This window comes from Carex rostrata, chromosome 3 (genome assembly GCF_964058835.1).
Source record: "Carex rostrata chromosome 3, lpCarRost1.2, whole genome shotgun sequence".
NCBI classification, from domain to species: domain Eukaryota; kingdom Viridiplantae; phylum Streptophyta; class Magnoliopsida; order Poales; family Cyperaceae; genus Carex; species Carex rostrata.
The window spans coordinates 6,611,617-6,626,043 of NC_135920.1; the positions used below are offsets into that span (position 1 = coordinate 6,611,617).

Below are 14,427 nucleotides of genomic sequence, written 5' to 3' on the forward strand. Positions count from 1 at the left end.
CATTTTCTAATTGCACTAATATTTCTAATAATAAACCAACCGTCAGCTAAACAAAAAGTTCTTCCGCTTTTCAAAATGCTGTCATGAAATAGACGAGTTATTTTAATAATGAATAAACCGTCAGCTGAAGAATAACCATTTACCGTTAAAAACAAATGCCCGAATAATCGCTATTAATAGTTCGTTAGATTCTTCTTTTTGATCTTAATTTGGTTCTGCCAAAAAGTTGGAAGTTTCTAATACTGGGTTAGGTCAGCATGAGATTAAGAAAAGAGGTTACGGAGAAGAGGTAACGGATTTATCTACTTGCTTGGTTCCTCTCGTTCCTTGTACCTTAATTTGGAAAGTAACAAAATATAGGCTCTGGAAGGTCATAGGAGGATAATATAGAAATCTCTATCGATCTTAACCTTCTATAAACATCAAACTATATAAGATCAGTGCATACAGTTCCCTTTCCTATGCCATCCTTTCTGTATTGTAGGCAGTGACAGGTACTGGTACAAGTGACAACTAGCTAGGTACAGGCAGAGACCTTACAAAAAATATTCTTTGTTCATTGCAAAATAAGAAGATGGTAATGTAATTCGGGAATCAGGAAACTTATCTTATTATCTTTAGTGACACAAAAAGCCAGAAATAAAATCAACACTCCAATAAATCACAACTATTACAATCAAACATGAACTCTATTTCTGCCGGTAAGCAATGTAATTTGCCAGGTAAACCAAAGGAGCAGCCGATTCCGGGTCAAACCCATTCAGCTGCTCCTTAGCCTGCCCCAACAACTCCTCCGCAAATTCTCGCGATTTATCCAACCCGATAAGCTTCGGGTAGGTTGTCTTGTCACTAGCCAAATCCTTCCCAGCTGTCTTGCCCAATTCCTCTGACGACTTGGTCAGATCCAGTATGTCATCCACGACCTGAAAAAGCAACCCAATACTTCTAGCATACCCCCTCAACCGGTTGATTTGTTCATCAGACCCACCTCCAATAATTGCCCCGGTAACAACAGCTGCCTCCAGCAAAGCAGCTGTCTTGTGCAAATGGATGTACTCAAGTTTATCCAACGGTACTGGTTCACTAAGACCAGTGGATTCAAGATCCACCAATTGCCCTGCTGCCAAACCCTCAGCACCAATGCACCGTGCCAACTCACCAACTGCACGGGAAATACGGTCAGGTGACACATCAGCAGGATATGATGACAAGTTAGAAGCTGTTTCAAATGCTAGTGCCAGCAAGGCATCACCAGCAAGAACAGCTGTCGGTTCATCGAATGCTTTGTGGCACGTCGGCTTGCCGCGCCGAAGGTCGTCATTGTCCATGCACGGCAGATCGTCGTGGATCAATGACATGGTGTGGATCATCTCTGTGGCCAAGGCGGCCGGTAGTGCCCATAGCTCAAGGCCTCCAGCTATTTTGCATGCGGCGAGGCATAAGGCGGGTCGGACCCGTTTTCCTCCAGCCATTAGGGAATAACGCATAGCCTCATTAAGGCGGTTGCTCTGGGGAACGGCCTTGTCTGGGATGGCCGAGTCAAGGGCCTGGTTAACCATAGCGGCTTTCTCAATCATGTATTGTTTTATGTCGAATTGGGTGGCGGTTGTTGACTGGGCAGACATGGCGAGGCGGGAGAATCGACGGTGGAAGGCGTCGGAGGTGGGAGGGAATTGAGGGAGATGAGGTTTGGAGATTAGAAATTGGGTGGAGAGGAGATGGGAAGGGAAAGAAGAGACGAAGGGTAAGAGAGTATGAGCCATTTGCGTTATATGAGAGAATTGGGAGCAAAGAGCGAGGGAAGTGTGAACTACCAGAGACGGCGGACCAAGGGAAGTGTCTGAAGTTCAGACTTCAGAGAAAGGGGATAATACGGAGATGGATAGAGAATTTGGGTGCGCGTGGTGCACCAATCAGCTCGGTACTATGACTACACTATGATGAGTTAATGACAACTGACAATTTGAGTGTTAATCCTCTGAGATATCTCAACTTTTGCGTGACCGACGTGTCCGGTGCCTATTCAGGAGTGATGTAGGGGGAAGGGGGTTTGTGTTATGTATGCTTTCAGATTAGCGCAGAACGTATTGAAACGGTTGGGATTTTCCATAAAGTCAAGCAAAGTTTGAGATATCTCAGAGGATATGAATTCCTGACAATTTAGGGGATGCGCCGAGAGCCCGGATCGTCTGCATTAACTTAAAAGAGCATCTTTTGAGTTAATACATACTGAACGTCCGATTGTAAACGGAGCCCATCCGGATCTTGCTTAAAATATATGGATTGGTGCGGATTTAATTCGCAAAAATCTTAAAACTAATCGGATGGTCCAGATGCATTAACTCAAAAGATTCCTTTTTGAGTTAATGCAGAGGATACGAATACGTGCGGGCGAGGACCAGGAGCAGGAATGGGTTCGGGTCCCGGTCTCCAAAAGTAACTCAAAATTTGAGTTTGGATCCGGACCGATCGATCGGACCAACCAATTCAGTCGAGGTATTATTCAACAATCAACAGACATTTTTTCACGCAGATTCTGATTGGACGGTCGGGATCTAAACTTTGTCATCAGACCAATTCAGTCGAGGTATAATTAAAGAGACATTTTTAATATTCATGCATATTCTGATTGAACGGTCCGGATGCAAACACAAACTTTGAATAATCTTACAGGATCCGAATTCTGTAGTTTTCGTTGTTTTTCCCGAGCAGTGAGCACCTGTTAAAATTCTAGTGATTTATTTTTTGAAGTTTTGTTTACGTGGCTCAAATTGTCAACAATATCTAAGCGAGAGTCAAATATGAAATCAAAATCATACACAGATCATACTCTTTAAACACAAACTATGCCAAGAGAGTTTTTAATGAATCAAATTGAATTACAGAATGATCCGAATCCAGATCTCCTAAACCAACTCAAAATTTGAGTTTGTGGATCCGGACCGACCCATCGAAATTCGGACCAATTTAGTCGGTATAATTCATAAGACTTTTTTAATATCAGTGTTTTAAAATGCGATTTTGTTCATGCATGCGGAAAGCCACTGCATACTGCATATACGGCATGCGGTCGTATGTGCAGATATGCATATGCGGTCGTATATGCGGATGTGCATATACGGTTTTATTATGCTTTGTTAAAAAAATATAGATAAAATAAAACTAATTTATATCTACATACTTGTTTAGTCTAGTGGTTTGTGCTCTTTATTATGTTATAAAGGTTATAGATTTTGATCTTCTCCACCACAAAATAGTTTTTAGGTTTTTTTTTAAGTCCGTAGGACTGTGTATGTGTTTGTATATTTAAAACCACATGAGCTTGACTGCAAGAGATTCTGTATGCGAAAGACCACTGTATAAGCATATGCAGTTGCATTTTAAAACACTGCTTAATATCGTGAAAATTTTGATTGAACGGTGCGAATTTAAGTGGGAGTCAAAATGTGAAATCTTAATCGTATACAGTAATACAGATCATATACTCTTTAAAGCACAAATATTAATTATTGTAAAGAATGAAGCCTGGCCCATCGATCAAAGATCAAACTGGTTCAGGCCCTGTTCCGCAGTATGTTCCTACACGAAATATCCAATTATATTCCCATACTTGTTCGGAATAGACAGAATTTTTTTAATCATTCCTGTTTGTATTCCCATATTCCTATATTTCGGGCTGCAATATTCAATTATATTCCCATACTTGTTCGGAATAGACAGAATTTTTTCAATCATTCCTATTTGTATTCCCATATTTCTAGGGCTGCAAACTTGTATTCTCATATTCCTAGGCTGCAAACGAATCAAATTTATCTTAGTATGAGTTTAGTTTGAATTAATTTTGAACTAAGTTTAATTTGAATCAAATTGAATTTTTTATGAAATCAATTTCAAATCAAAGAATCAAATTTACCTTAGTTTGAGTTTAGTTTGAATTAATTTTGAACTAAGTTTAATTTTTTATAAAATCAATTTCAAATCAAATTACGAACTACAGTACAATTGAAACTTAACGTCCTTGTCTCTCTCGTCCAGTGCTTTGCATCGGTTTGATGAGTATTATATAAGCATCCTCTCTCTCCTATAATTTTAATTGTGGGACTAAAGATCAATGCTGATTCGGACAAAAATACACCCGGACATCATCAAATATTTCCTATTGGCGCTCTCTCTCTACTCTATTCAGTGTATAATGCGGATATTAAAATTTGAATCATGATAATGCTGAACTAAGTAATAAGAAGAAACCAAGTATTATACTCATTAAATACATCTTATTTAATTATAAAAATAATAATATTTGTATTTCATAAAATAATAAAATAATAATTATTGACATGTTATGATCCAAGTTATTTAATTAATTATATGGAATAATTTTATTAATTAGAATAATTATATAATATCAAATATTTTAAAAAGGAAAATGTGATTTGTTTTCATCTAAAATAATGTTTGTTCGGTTTCATTTCAGACCAAAGTGATTATGATGAAGGTTTTTTTTAATTGAGATACTGTTTAAGTGTCAGATAAGATGCAAATTTTTTTTAACAATTTTATCCAACTCATTAATAAATGCAACAACTAAAAATCTAATTTATAAATACACGATTAGATTATACCCCTCTCATTAAATAAAATTTATTTAATTATGAATATAAATATTATTTTTTATGAAACAATAATTAATAAATGTTATTATGTTATTATTTGATCTAATTTATTTAATTCTAATATTATTATTAATAATAAGTATAAATGAATAATATCAAGCAATTTTATACATATCTAGGTATTTGAAGTTTTGAACTGATCCGTTTAGAACGACAAAATTCCGTTCGAACAGATAGTTCAAAACATTTGAAATTATAGTTTTTGCCATTTTGAATTATGAACTAATTGTTCAGAACGAATAGTATATTTTGTTTCAATCACGTGTTACTTGAATAGCATTCACATACGGTTTGAGATCTATTCATAACAGAAACTTTCTGGATGTTCCTTGGATGGAATGGAATTGATCTGTTCTGAACGGTTGCAACTTGCAAACCATAATGAACGCGAATACAGTGACAGATGAATTATTTGGGTTCGGTTCGGCGAGATCAAAAATTCGTGATTCAGAAATAATTTGGATATAATTCGAGAATGATTCGGAATTATTTGAGTCAGAGATCTCAGTTTTGCAAAAGAGAAAAAAAAATATTGTGGAAAAATTTCGAAAAAAATTCGCGAATAATTCATAAAATTCGGAAAAAAGTTCGTAAAATTTACAAATTATTCAGGTTTAATTCGGTCAAAGTTCAATCAACCGAATAATTAGGCGTTCAGTTCGGCATCACCAAAAAAATAAATTATTTGCGAATCTTGTGACTATGGCTCGAACCATGCAGTACATTTCGTACTGAACGGTTTGCTTCCGTTTCAATCGGATAGTTTCAGAAATTAACAATTTCAAATTTTATTTGATATTACAATTCTATACTTTTTGTAAAATCTTGTTGATTTCTTTAATTCTTCAATTTATTCTTATAATTATAATGTTCATGAACTTGTAAACTCACAACTAATTATATGTTTTATAAATTAATCAAACAACATAATTAAAAAATTACATAGAACAACAGAGAGGACTTGACTTCAAATTTTTTCTCTAAAATATTTAGTGTCATGGAACATCCAAAATCAGAGGCCTATATAGTTCAAAACAGTACGAATCAATTATTTTCATTTAAGAAAATTCTATATTTTAATTGTTTTAATTCTATATGTATTCATTCTTGATCTACTGTGGCTTGAATCGCACATTTTAACTCCTTTGTGAATAGTGATTGCTTTGGTTTTTTTTTTTTTATTGTTTCATTGAGAAGACAACTAATGAATTAATTGAATTAATTGAATTGACTTGATTATTTTATTTATTAAATATTTGTTATGATTTAGAAGATACACTCTGAGGTATATAATTATATATAGATTTACAAGGCTAAGAGCCGTTAGTACTATTCCTGATTAAATTACAAGGTTAAGAGCCGTTAGTACTATTCCTAATTTCCTAATTTATCTAAAGAGCCGTTGCATGGTTTCCCCAAATTTTGTGCTGTCCTAAATGTACCCAAGAAGAGCATCTCTCATGGAGTTGTTAAACGTTGAGTATCTTCAACAATAACATACGTATTCATTAGGTCTTTTTATGTCAAGATCATAGCTAGCCATCATATATAAAAAAACATTACATTGACTTTTATTTTTTAATTAATAAAAGGTACGATAATAAACCTTTTCTCTATATCCCAATTTTGCATAAAATATAATCTGAACCTAGATTTGTAATGACACAAAGGTCTCACATGTTGGTTTTTCGGACAAAAGTACTTGTATTTTCGCTTAAAGCATTATGCGTTAGGACATGAGTTTGAAAATATTGATTGTAATTAAGAATAAGTATAAAATAAATATTTTTAATAGAAAATAATAAATTAAAACGTCCAGGGGAACGGGATCCGGTGCTCTTCAAATCTCTCTCTTCCTCTGCTATTCTCTCTCTCCTCCTCTCTCTTCCATGTGATTCTCTTTCTCTCTCCTCTCTTTTGAAGAGAGATATAAAGAGAAAAGAAGAGCATGAAGTTGTTTTTCTAGCAAGAAAAACAATAGATGCATATTCGTTCAGAGGTGGATCCAGAATTTTTGTCGGAGACAAAAAAATATCAAATCGGATTTAAATCCATTAACTACTTGGGTACTCAATAAATAAACAATGCTTTGACTTATATTTTTCAATGCTCTGACTTGTAATTTCTGATACTTTAACTTATAATTCTAATTACCAACCATAATTCAAGAAATTTATTTTATTTTTATCACTAAATTTAACCCGAATAACAAATCAAACATTTAGCGGGGCCAAAAAAATTTCCAGGAGAGGTAAAGTCGATAAGTATCAATAGATCACCGCTAAAACTCAAAATTCAGAGACGAGGGCTGCCCCCCGCGCGTGCTACATGCTGAATCCGCCCGTGAAAGAAGCTGGTGGATGGATTCTTCAACCAGCATAAAATAATTTAATTAATTATGTTTTGTTTGTGGAGATATATGAGGAATAACATATATGTTGGTAGTATATTTTCTATTAATTTCCTATTGTCTAAATAAGAAGAGAATAAGTGTTTATATAGACTAGATTGCATTGGTATGATATTTGATTGTCACCATTAAAAGACAATTAAATTAGAGAGTTTTCCTTTAATTAAATAAAAATGGGTCAAAAGAATAAATTGGACATTTAAAATAACATATTACAATTATAAATTACTTCGATATAAAAAACTTGTATAATTTTTTTTATTAAATTTTGAATGTTACTAATTTTTTTAACCAACAATATGAACGTGAAATCTCGTCACCATAACCTAACCTAAAATGTTAATGAACTATTCCCGTGGTTATAATTAAAAAAAAAATGAACCAATTAAAGAAAATGATTATATATGAGAAAACAAAAATTCAGCTTTTCATCTGAGAATTCTCTAAATCAGAATCAGCAAGTCCCTTGCTACCTTTCTGCTTCAGTAGCTTTACATCCTCGCCATCTGATATATCGCTGCTCCTAAATACCGGCATTTTCACCGCCTTTTTGTCGGCCTCGACCGCCCAACTGTAGATCACCATGCCTAGAATAGCAAGCATCATGCCCATTATATTTTTGAAGGTAAGAGCTGAATCAAACAAGATCCAACCAAGAACTAAAACACAAACAGTCTTCATGTGTCCTAATACTTGGAACGAAGTCGCCGAGAACCGGCCAATGCATAGATACTGGCTCATATTGCAGAATACGGCCAATGAACAAGAGAGAACTAAGAAAATCTGAAAGATGGTTACCAAATGTTAATTACATAGCAAAAAATATGATCAAGAAAGATGAGCGAGGCTATGGTACTTTGTAATGCGCAGATTGACCCTTGTTATGTTCTATGGATTCATATTTCTGTTCTCAAAGTTCAAACAGTCGAACCGCTCAGTATGATCTCCATATGAAAATGTACTTAGAGAGCAAATTTAAGTTTTTAATATTTTTTTACTATCTTTTAAATAGGTAAAAAATAACTTTCCGCTAATCTAAAATATTTAGATCATGTGACTTTCTACCTATCTAAATAAATAGTAAAAAAGTTAAAAGAAATATAAAATTTAGTCTCCAAGTATATATTTTCATATGAAGATAATGTTGATAATTTATATCAAGTATTCGAACTTAAAAAAAATAAAATATAAATCAATAGCAGAAGCCTGTATGCGCATTATAAAGTACCATCACCTCACTCAAAAAAGATTAGTGCAAGGAAACTTTTGTCATAAGCTATCACAATGTACTTACAACTGCACCTAGGGAGTAGATGTAGCTTATAATGGAGCGTCCATTGAGATAGTAATCTAAGAACGGACCAAATACTAAAAGTGAGGCTGCTTGAATTGGAGCGGTTTTGCTTAGCAGCTCAAAAGATCCGATGTTGTACTTCTTCTGAAATGAACCTATTGTCTAAAACAACAGGAACAAATTACAGGTTATTAGTATTAGTATTCAAAGATCCATTAAAGAAACAATCCACCAACTAACAGGATAAAAGATTGAAACTTGTGGGTACCAATTGAATTAATTTTCATTATTAACTTTCCTCAGTTTAGACAAAGTTACAAAATCAGAGGTGAGAATAACATAATTTATCTAAAATTGGAAAAATGAATCAGAAGTTGAGAAGCTAAAGTGACAAAAATTTGTGGCATTCATGGACAGAGCCAGAGCTGACAAATGCCCCCAAAAGTTTGTCACATATGCAATATCATTTTTTTAACGAATGCAAAATAGAAACAATTGTTAAGGAATATGAATCAATTTTGAATAATTAAATTGTAGAATATATAAATAACAGTTGAATACAATTTGTTGCAGTGAAGTGCAGAAGACAGCAACACAAGCACAGAGAAATCCCTTGACGTTGATCTCCACGTCAGTAACGGTGCAAATCCCGACACCAAATGCAACTACTATGACAGCTGCTATCACCTTACTCGAGTAGCGCTTGCTGTTCAGGATCCACTCCATTAAGCAAACCACTGGTATCATACTCAATTTTGAAATCTGCATTTATTTTTATAAATTTATCAGTTATTAGACATAATTGGTAATTAATTAAAATCCATAAAAATGTAATTCTCTTTTTTGAGGAATACCGGGCAGAGGCTGCCGGGGGGATATATTAAAAATAACCACACCAAAGTTACAGAGTTCAGTTCCAATCGAACTTCAATTAATAAAAATGTAATTCTCAAGATAATATAAATGCAAAAGCTTGCCCAGGTGCTGTATATACTGGATCAACAAATGTCAATCAATTTCAAATAAAATGGCAAACCTGATAGAATCCAACAGAATTAAGCATAAGGCTAAGATTCATGCTTGTAATTGATGCATTAGCCACAATGGAGAACCATAGCAGTTCCCACAAAGGCACATGTTTCGACACGGAATAGCCAGTAGCACTTGATATCCAACCGACCAATGCAGTCACCGCAAAATGAAATCCGGTAAGTGTAGTTGCTGTATATTTTAAATTAAAACAAAGAGGCTAATGAGTCCTGGAAAACCATTCCTGACTGGTTAAAGAGAGATAGAGAGATTGAATTGCATTACCGAAGCAGAAGGCGTAGCCGTTTGATGACATGAGTTCCTTATTAACCATAATAATACCAACAGAGCTGACCACATTCATGGCCCATGCTCCGACATCCGACACTACCGGCTTTTTCTCTTGATTCATGGCGCACACCTCTCTTCAACAATGCAACATGGATTACGGAAGAAATTAAGGAGAAAAATTGAAGTGGAAGGAAATAAAATCCCTTATCTTTTTTTAGAGAGAAAAACAGAAAAGAATGGAAGTGGTTTGGTTACACCCCTGGCATCAAATTTCATCTTGGAGAGAGAATAAGAAACTAAAGGTATAAACAACATCATCAAAAATTAGTACTATCTTTAATTAGCAGCAGAGAAGCGTGATCACTGCGAAAATATTAGGAAATCAATGAGCTACGGAAATACAGAATTAAAAGACATGATTTTATGTTTATATATATAAAAAAAGGTATGATTTTACGGCGTGGCAAATATTGTATGACAACATTCTTATTATCATAGTAGGCAGTAAATTAAATTTAATTAATTTATTTTTTAGCTGTAAAAAGGAAATGATTTTTGTTTATTCAAGTAATTCTTCTAGGGTTCCAATGCCTCATTTTTTTTTATATCTCATCATACCTTATATTTTATATCTTCATTTTCTTCATATTCAAAGTCTAAATTGTCGATCCGAACAATTCAACATGATATCCATACTAAAATATGCATGGAGATGAAATTTTATATTTTTTGGAATTTTTTTGCTATTTTTTAAGATGGGTAGAAAATCACTGTTTTTTGAACGGTTCAAAAACAGTGATTTTGTACCTATCTTAAAAAATAGCAAACAAATTCCAAAAAATATAAAATTTCATCTCCATGCATATTTTAGTATAAATATTTTATTGAACGGTTCGGATCGACAATTTGGACTTTGAAAACGAAAATATAAAATATGAGGTATGATGAGGTATGAAATAAATGAGGCATTGGAACCCTTTTCTTCTATTTTGATAGTACATGGAAAAAATGAGTTAGTCAGCTCAGAAAATTATGCTTAAAGATGTGCCGAAATTACCATATATTTGCTCTCTGGCATCCTTTCATTATGCATCTTCTAAGAAAACAAATAACAGTATTAGCTTTTCTTCTTAAAAAATACCTACTTATCCAACATTTAGTTGAAGATGATGTGATGAGTACCACATGTATGATGTATCCCAATTCTATCTTCATTAACAAGGTAGTGGCCAGCGGGTATGATGTGAAATTAGGATAATATTTTATCTATAAACCGCGGCACTTCCCGCACCACTAAATTGCCTTTTGTTTTATTTGACTTTCGGCCATGGAATTATAACAAAATACAATTGCCTTTCCTTCATGTCGCCGTCACAAACAGTTCTACAGAGTTAACCCAATGTCCAGTTTAAAAAAATAATGATATGTGATATATGACAGCTTTTATCAATTAAAAAATCTTTAATTTTTTAAATTCATCATGTTAATAACTTAACCAAGTCGCAGCTCAAAACCAAAGATGAAAACCTCACAAAAAGAATCAATATGACTAGACCAATTAAAAAAAATGATATTTAAACAAACAAACAAACTAAAAGAAAACTAGTTCTTCAATTGCCCGTGCTCCAAATCAGAGTCACTCAGGCCATTTGCTTTCTCTTTTAATAGCTTTACATCTTCTCCATTCAAAATATCACTACTTCTAGCTGACACAAACTTGGCGGCTTTTTTATCAGCCTCAACCGCCCAGCTGTAAACTAGCATGCCCAAAATAGCAATCAGCATGCCCATAATGTTCTTTACTGTCAGTGCTGAGTCAAACAGGATCCAACCTAGGATCAGCACACATACAGTTTTCATGTGGCCTAAAACTTGGAAGGACGTGGCTGAGAACCGACCAATGCAGAGGTATTGGCTCATGTTGCAGAATACAGCAAGGGAGCAAGATAGAAGGATGAAAAACTAGAAGAGAAAAAAGCACAAATGTCAACTGCCAGCTAAAAAGATGTTTTCTTAGAATATTAGTATAAAAATAGATCTAACTTTGTTATATCATGATGTGTAACAACCAGTTAGTGGTGGGCTGGTTTGACTTCATGCAAAAACATTCAGACCATGAAAAGAGAACCTAGGGGCAACTTTCTCTTTGTTTTCATGCTTTATACCAAACTTATTATTTATTACCCATTCTGGTAGAATGATGAACCCAGCCCAGCCTACCAAGTGAGTTGAACCCATCCACCATTGAAAAGTTTGACTTCGGTTATAAACTAATAATAGGAGCTCCATGATCCATGATTCATGGGTTTGCTGAATTCAAACAGTGCAAGCTAGAATTTTGAATATCAAATGCAAGTGGCACAATTGAAGGCTTACGATAGCACCAGTAGAGTAGGGATATTTGACAATTGAATGGCCATTGAGGTAGTAATCAACAAACGGTCCCAAAACAATGAGAGAGGCAGCCTGAATGGGAGCAGTTTTGCTGAGGAGCTCAAAAGAGCCGATATTATACTTCTTCTGGAAGGAACCGATCGTCTGAAAGAGGAAAAACAATTATAGTCAGTACTCAAAGTCATTCTTACAGATATATACATAAGATGCAAAAAATGTATAATTTTTGTACACAATATTAGATGAAGCCTTTCTGCTAAATATACGCTGATATATGTGCATTTAAAACAAAATTCCACAGAGATTAGAATCATTGAATTAATAACCCAATAACCTGTGCCCAAACTTCACTTTTATATAAACCTTTTACTTAATAGGCTTGAGGCAGTTCAGTAACTTGCCCAAAAAAATGGTAAACCGGATAAAAATAACTACTTTATATGTAGGAGGGGTATATTGCAGCAAAATAATAAGAAAATGTACTACAACTGATCATCTATAATGGTATAAGGCAAGTTCAGATCACCTACAATTTGTTGAAGTGAAGTGCAAAAAATAGCTACACAAGCACAAAGAAACCCCTTTGCATTGATCTCGACATCAGTAACTGTGCAAATGCCAACACCAAAGGCAACCACTATCACAGACATTATCACTTTCGTTGTGTAGTGCTTGCTGTGCAGTATCCACTCCATCAAGCAAACCACTGGTATCATGCTCAATTTCGAGATCTACAATCAACCAATAAACAAATTTTAACAATTATAGTGAAAAAGCGTTAAGTGACTTCACAAAAATTTCATAGATGACCTGAAATATACATGAGTTTGTAAAAACACAGTCCTTTGCCATGTTGCGCTACCAAATTAATTGAAGGACCAACTGGGGCAACAATATCAAGATCTACATAGTTTGAACAATTGAAAAGCAAAATAAAGGTGAATTTTCTAAGCCTCTATATATACTCTGAAGCTAACAATATTGGTTCTCAAATTACAATTAACTATAAATTAAAAAAAATATTAACCTGATAAAATCCAACAGAATTAAGCATGAGGCTGAGGTTCATTCCCGTGATTGACATATTAGCCACAATAGAGAACCATATTAGTTCCCACAAAGGTACATATTTGGACACAGAGTAGCCAGTGGCATTTGAGATCCAACCCACCAAGGCAGTCATTGTAAAATGAAATCCAGTAAGTGTTGTTGCTGAAAGTATGAGCTATAATTAGTAAACCAATCCAGCAGAGAGGAAAGCTACTTAACAGAAAGAATAATAATAATAATAATAATAATACCTATATATGAATTAGTTAATGCCAATCTCAAAATCAGTTCAATAACATTTGATCAAAAATCAAGTCCTTTTGAAGGAAACCCAATTGAATCTTCGGGGAATAACTGAAATTTGCACTCAATCCTCCCAAAGATTATTTTCTACCCTCGATACATCTGAACACTCTATACAATCAATTAAAATGACACAGCTATTTATTTGATTAATTTCCACTCTCAACAATTATTTACCGGATCTAATCAATTAAATTCTGCACATAAGAAATACATAAGAGTAATGCTTAGATCTAAAAAACTAAAAGCAAGAGAGTTTACCAAAGCAGAAGGCATAGCCATTAGGCGACATGAGCTGCTTGTTCGCCATGATAATCCCCACCGAACTGACAACATTCATGGCCCATGCTCCCACATCCGAAACAACAGGCTTCTTCTCTAGATCCATTTCGCCTCACTCTCCCTCACTATCTCTCTCTCTCGCTCTCTATTTCTGACAATAAACGACGGCGAAAGGGAGAAGGAGGAGGAGAGATCTAAAAGGGATTTCAAAGGTTTTAAATTGGGTATAAAGGAATCTAAATCAGGGTTGAAGCACGAGGGGACCTTTTCCCTAGTCCGGTAGTCCCCTCGACGCTACCGTTTGTCAACACGGGGAGGAAAGTGATGTGGAACAGAAAAATTATTCTTTTTGGATTAAATAGTTGATAAATTGTTGGATATTTGGAAACGGAGCAGCGAGCGAGCGAAACGGAAGAAATCAACGAATGTAATGGATTTTTGTCCAAAGAGTATCGGATAAATTTTATCCAAAACTGGATCTAAACCGTTCGATCTACCTTTAGATGCGTGTGTACGTACGATTTAAACGTTTAATCCGAGAATCTAAACCGTCAGATTAGTTGTGATACCGATCGGACGGTTTATATTCGAGTTTGGATATGGCTTTGTCCATAAACCTTTGAAGAAAAGGCCACTTGAACCTATTATACATTCAATTAAAGAGGGATGTAAAACTGTGAAGTTATTAGTAAAGGATTAAT

At 34.6% G+C, this 14,427-nt stretch overlaps 3 protein-coding genes across 3 annotated transcripts; all 3 read right to left on the reverse strand.

The window, feature by feature from the left end:
* Window positions 1-583: 583 nt before the first annotated feature.
* GGPS1 (geranylgeranyl pyrophosphate synthase 1) lies at window positions 584-1,928 on the reverse strand. The gene has a single exon (XM_078299036.1). It carries the CDS (start codon window positions 1,761-1,763, stop codon window positions 690-692), a length of 1,074 nt encoding a protein of 357 aa, XP_078155162.1. The 5' UTR covers window positions 1,764-1,928; the 3' UTR covers window positions 584-689.
* A 5,540-nt stretch (window positions 1,929-7,468) lies between these two features.
* LOC144551175 (UDP-rhamnose/UDP-galactose transporter 2-like) lies at window positions 7,469-11,130 on the reverse strand. The gene is made up of 6 exons (XM_078299040.1): window positions 10,755-11,130; window positions 9,692-10,060; window positions 9,414-9,598; window positions 8,939-9,139; window positions 8,378-8,539; window positions 7,469-7,866 (listed from the first exon to the last, which is right to left on the reverse strand). The coding sequence occupies exons 2-6, from the start codon at window positions 9,816-9,818 to the stop codon at window positions 7,504-7,506; spliced, it is 1,038 nt and encodes a 345-aa protein (XP_078155166.1). The 5' UTR covers window positions 9,819-10,060; window positions 10,755-11,130; the 3' UTR covers window positions 7,469-7,503.
* A 110-nt stretch (window positions 11,131-11,240) lies between these two features.
* Window positions 11,241-14,082, reverse strand: LOC144551177 (UDP-rhamnose/UDP-galactose transporter 3-like). Its single transcript, XM_078299041.1, has 5 exons — window positions 13,706-14,082; window positions 13,119-13,303; window positions 12,622-12,822; window positions 12,074-12,235; window positions 11,241-11,659 (listed from the first exon to the last, which is right to left on the reverse strand). Exons 1-5 carry the CDS (start codon window positions 13,830-13,832, stop codon window positions 11,300-11,302), a joined length of 1,035 nt encoding a protein of 344 aa, XP_078155167.1. The 5' UTR covers window positions 13,833-14,082; the 3' UTR covers window positions 11,241-11,299.
* Between the last annotated feature and the right edge of the window lie 345 nt (window positions 14,083-14,427).